Source organism: Panthera uncia, unplaced genomic scaffold, assembly GCF_023721935.1.
Source record: "Panthera uncia isolate 11264 unplaced genomic scaffold, Puncia_PCG_1.0 HiC_scaffold_279, whole genome shotgun sequence".
NCBI classification, from domain to species: domain Eukaryota; kingdom Metazoa; phylum Chordata; class Mammalia; order Carnivora; family Felidae; genus Panthera; species Panthera uncia.
In genome coordinates, this window is record NW_026059406.1 from 65,414 (window position 1) to 69,811 (window position 4,398).

The 4,398-nt window shown below is 40.4% G+C and overlaps 1 gene segment (V, D, J or C); it reads right to left on the reverse strand.

The window, feature by feature from the left end:
* Window positions 1–363: 363 nt before the first annotated feature.
* LOC125917899 (probable non-functional T cell receptor beta variable 23-1) lies at window positions 364–925 on the reverse strand. The segment is given in 2 exon segments: window positions 364–686; window positions 786–925. Coding segments are annotated over 2 exon segments (372 nt in total).
* Between the last annotated feature and the right edge of the window lie 3,473 nt (window positions 926–4,398).

Consider the following 4,398-nt stretch of genomic DNA (forward strand, 5'->3'; position numbering starts at 1 on the left):
TGAAAGACGGGTGACCTACCCATTATCCTTTGCCAGGTAAAAGCACAGAATTACATATTTTCATAGAGATTGTTAAAACTCCACCAGATTCATGGGGAAAAAAGGTATCTTGGGTCTTTCCTTCTTTTCTTTGCCAGATATCCTGCAAAGTGGGGAACCTGAGCCCTTTTTTTATACTTTCCTTCTCTCTCCTTGGGTTTCTGTCCCCATCAGCTGTTTTAAACATCCCTTTCTGCTCACCTAGAGTTGCTGTCTACCGTTTTTTCCTTCTGGTTTATGCTCCTCCACACTGGGTTTCTGTTAGTTCCTACCTACCTAATATACCACATATTTCCTGGGCTGGGTCCATGATGTGTTTGTGTTCTAAGAAAAGCTGACATTCAGCACTGTGGATTCGTTGCTCGCACAGAAATACAGGGCTGAATCCCCTGGCTCAGTGGACTTGATTTCCAGGCTGCAGGGTGAGTTTTTGGGGCATTGAGCCAAAAACTGATCTTCAAACTTCTCTATCTTATCAAGAATATTTTCATTCTGTAAGTAAACCAAAAACTTGAACTCTTCCAGCTTTTGTCGATACCAATAAACATAACTGTGTCCTTTTACAGGGATACAATTCATCTTTGCTGTCTGTTTCTTCCCTCTGACCAGGTATCTAGGACTCTGGGTGACCTGGGTGTCCATGGAGCCTGTGGAGGAAAGAGACAGAAACTGGAGAAAAAGCCCAGGAGGCAGACTGATATTACAGCCACGGGAGAAAGTCCAGAAACGGAATCCAAGAAGCTTACCTGCTCCCCAGAAAAAAAGGGCCACACAGCAGAGAAGTTTGAAGCACATGGTGGGCTCAGGGGAAAAGCAATGGCACACGGCCTTTGCTTTAAGGCTTCCCCGTCCCCATCAGAACCTCCTTGTGACGCGATTGCTTGCCGTTGCCTTCACAGCCACTGTGTGTACGAGTCCAAAATATTTCATAGGACGTGGGAGGGCAGGGAGAGCTGCTGAAAACCACTAGGGTGAGTTTCAACCTGCTTTCATTTTCTTTTTCCCAGACTCTGTTCTTTTGCTACTTTTTATAAAGTCACTTACACATTATTCACTTCTTTGCTTTTTAACTTGTCAATTTGCCTTCTCCCTTTCATCTCAGGCAATGAATCACATAGCGTCGTGTATATCAATCATAGTTTTGCCACACTTACACAATCGCTGAGCAGTTACTTTATATGAAAAAATGTTGAACTATACAAAACAATATTTATGACAAACGCGTGATGCATCTAGGGAAACAATAGAATGACTACTCTCGCCTGAGGCAATCAGCTTAGGAAATGGGTTACGATTAAGAATTTATATTCTTCCAGTTGTCATTGTTTTTCTCACCATGTCCAGGTCTCCATTGCCCTTTAGTTTATATTTTTATTCTCTGGCCTTTCGTCATATTTGTAGTACTTAAGTAAACATCTATACGTTACAGATTATTTAATGTTGTATGTCTTTGAAATTTATCTCAGGGGGATCATTTTGTTCATATTTTCTCTGTGACATGTTCTTTTTTCCTTCAACATTAAGTCTGTGATATTAATCTATGTTGATGCATATGATTTTAGATAATTCGTTTTTACTAATATGTAACATTCTACTCTATTCCACTCATTTGCTAAAATTCATTATCCATTCTTGAATAAGCGTTTGTTCTATGTTTTAATGCTACTACAAACAGTGCTCCATTTTTGTACATTTTTCTGCATATCTCGGTGCAGGATTTCCTCTACACTTGGGAATTGAAGACTGAGCCTTAAAGTGTCCATGTCACTTACATAATGTGGCAAGATGCTTTCCACATTAGTCAAGCCACATAAATGGTCCCATCAACAGTTCATGAGTGTTTTCAAATTCTCCACATCCAAGACTTAAAGAGTAGTTAATATCCTTTTAATGTTGTCAGGTTAAAATGGATCCCGCTACACTTCCATTTGGCATCTTTCTGATTGCTAAGGAAGTTGAGTATATTTTTCATATTTCTAGACCATGAGTGTTTTCTGTAAATGGCTCTTTGCTCATATTTCTTTGTGGTTGACTAGCTATTATTTATTTGTAACAGTTCTTTGTATATTCTGGGAACCAAACCTTTGTCAGTTATATATGTCATTAATATCTCAATCTGTGGCTTGTGTTTTCATTCTCTTTATGATTTTTTTTGGTTGAATTTCTTAATTTGGTAGAGTCTATCATTCTTTTTTTTTGGGGGGGCATACATTTTTAAATTTTTTATTAAAATTGCTCCCATAACCTAAGTTCATAAAGATACACTCCCATTTTATGTACCAAAACAATGAGCATTTAGAATTTTTAATTTAAGTGTTTAATTCATCTAGAACTTATTTTTGCTTATGTTGTAAAGAAGGGTTTCAATTCATCTTCCCTTCCATGGATAACCACTTATTCTAGAATAACTTACTGTCTATTCCATCATTCCCTTATATTCCCACAATGATGGCTGTCATATATTAAGTGCCTTATAGGCATTTAATCTTCATATTATTTTCTTTTTTTAAATGTTTATTTTTGAGAGAGAGAGCATGAGTGGGGGAGGGGCAGAGAGAGACAGAGACACAGAATCCAAAGCAGGCTCCAGGCTCTGAACTGTTGGCACAGAGCCTGACATGGGGCTCGAACCCACAAGCCATGAGATCATAACCTCAGCTGAAGTCCAACGCTTAACTGAGCCACCCAGGCACCCCAAGTCTTCCTATTATTTTCAATTTGTCTATTTATTTATGCCTTTCCCATTATATTAAGTTATAAAATAGTTGGGTGATTGGTGGGGCAATCTTTTGTAAAAAGCAAGAGAGTTATATGATCTGAAGAGAAACCAGAGTATTGGCAGGGCAATCTTGTGATTTTAATTAGTGCTGCATTGATGATGATACTGCGGAAACTGGAACACTATTCCTTTTGGGTTTACTTATTTATTTTCATGGTACGTACCTCCACTTACTTCAGATTTTTAAATTTTCTGCTTCTAATATCCTGCAAATCACCAGGATATTCTTCCAACCAGCACCGAAAGTACCTCACCTGAGGTACCAAAAGTATCCGACAGCTTCTTAGATGGAGGAAGATCTATGCTTGCTCCTTAGGCATTGGAGGTTATTTTACAAGAAGACCCACATCACCCCCTAGTGGTCAAAGGGGCAAATTCGTCAGCCTACCTCTGATCCCTCCCTGCCTTCACCTGCCAGGAGGTGAGTGGGGGGTTGCCGGTTCCACTTTGTGAAGGAGCAGCCAAGCACCTCCAGTATTAGAGGGGGACTAGGACCCAAGCAGCCCTTGGTGTGGTAGCCTGCCTCCATACCGCACAGAATTGTTACTAGTAATTGCTACACATTTACTCAGTTATTAATCTAATATTGTTTGATGCTTTATTGGTATAATTTGCCTTCTCAACCTTTTCTAGCCGCCATTTAAGTGCGAGTGCTCCTTCAGTTTCTGTCCTAGATTCTCTTCTCTTTGTACATTCCATCATCAAGGATCGTATGCTTTCATTCTTCCAGTTCTGCTAAATGTCCCAAAGTTTTAGCTCTCTCCCGTCTCATCTTGTACTCACCCTCTTCCTCCCTCTTTGCTCATGCCTCCCTACTAACTGCACCTTTCATTAATTACACCAATTGCTTTCCTAGCTGAAAAATGTTGCACCGACTCTTCCAGGCATGCCTGTCGGTTCATTATCCCCAGTTCCACTTAATTAACTCCGGCTCATCTTTAGGATGTCATCTTAAACACGACGTCCTCTAGAATCTGCTCTGTGGCTCTGTTAGGTCTCCCTGTGTCATAGGCAGAGACACCTGGGTCCACACAATACCCTGCCCGTGCCTGACTGATACAAGGGCAGAGACACCGGATCGCAACACATATTTTTTTCCCATGACTTTGAAACTTTAACCTAGACAGGAGGTAGTGGTTGCTGAGGCTTTTTATGCCTCTTTCAGAAAGAAGATGTATGAGCTCCTGTTGCTTAGGAACACGGGGCTAGGGTTTCTGTTCTCATTAAACTGCAGTCAGTTGTCTCTTTTCTCATCCTCTGAGCTCATCAGGGCATCCAGGCAAGCAACCAATTCCCTTTAATAAGTTAAGTTAGTGGGTTAGAAAAGGGGCCCTTTCCTCCTGTCTCGGATTTACTTTCCTTTTATTTTTGAACAGCTTTATTGAGACATCATTGATGCACAGAGAGCTGCACATATAAAATGTATAGAGTTTAATGAGTTTGGAGATAGGCATACACCCACGAATCCAGCACCACAATGAAAGTAACAGATGTATGTGTTAGCTCCAAAAGTTTCCCTTTATCCCTTTGTTTTGTGTGTGTGTGTGTGTGTGTGTGTGTGTGTGTGTGTTTTGGTGGCA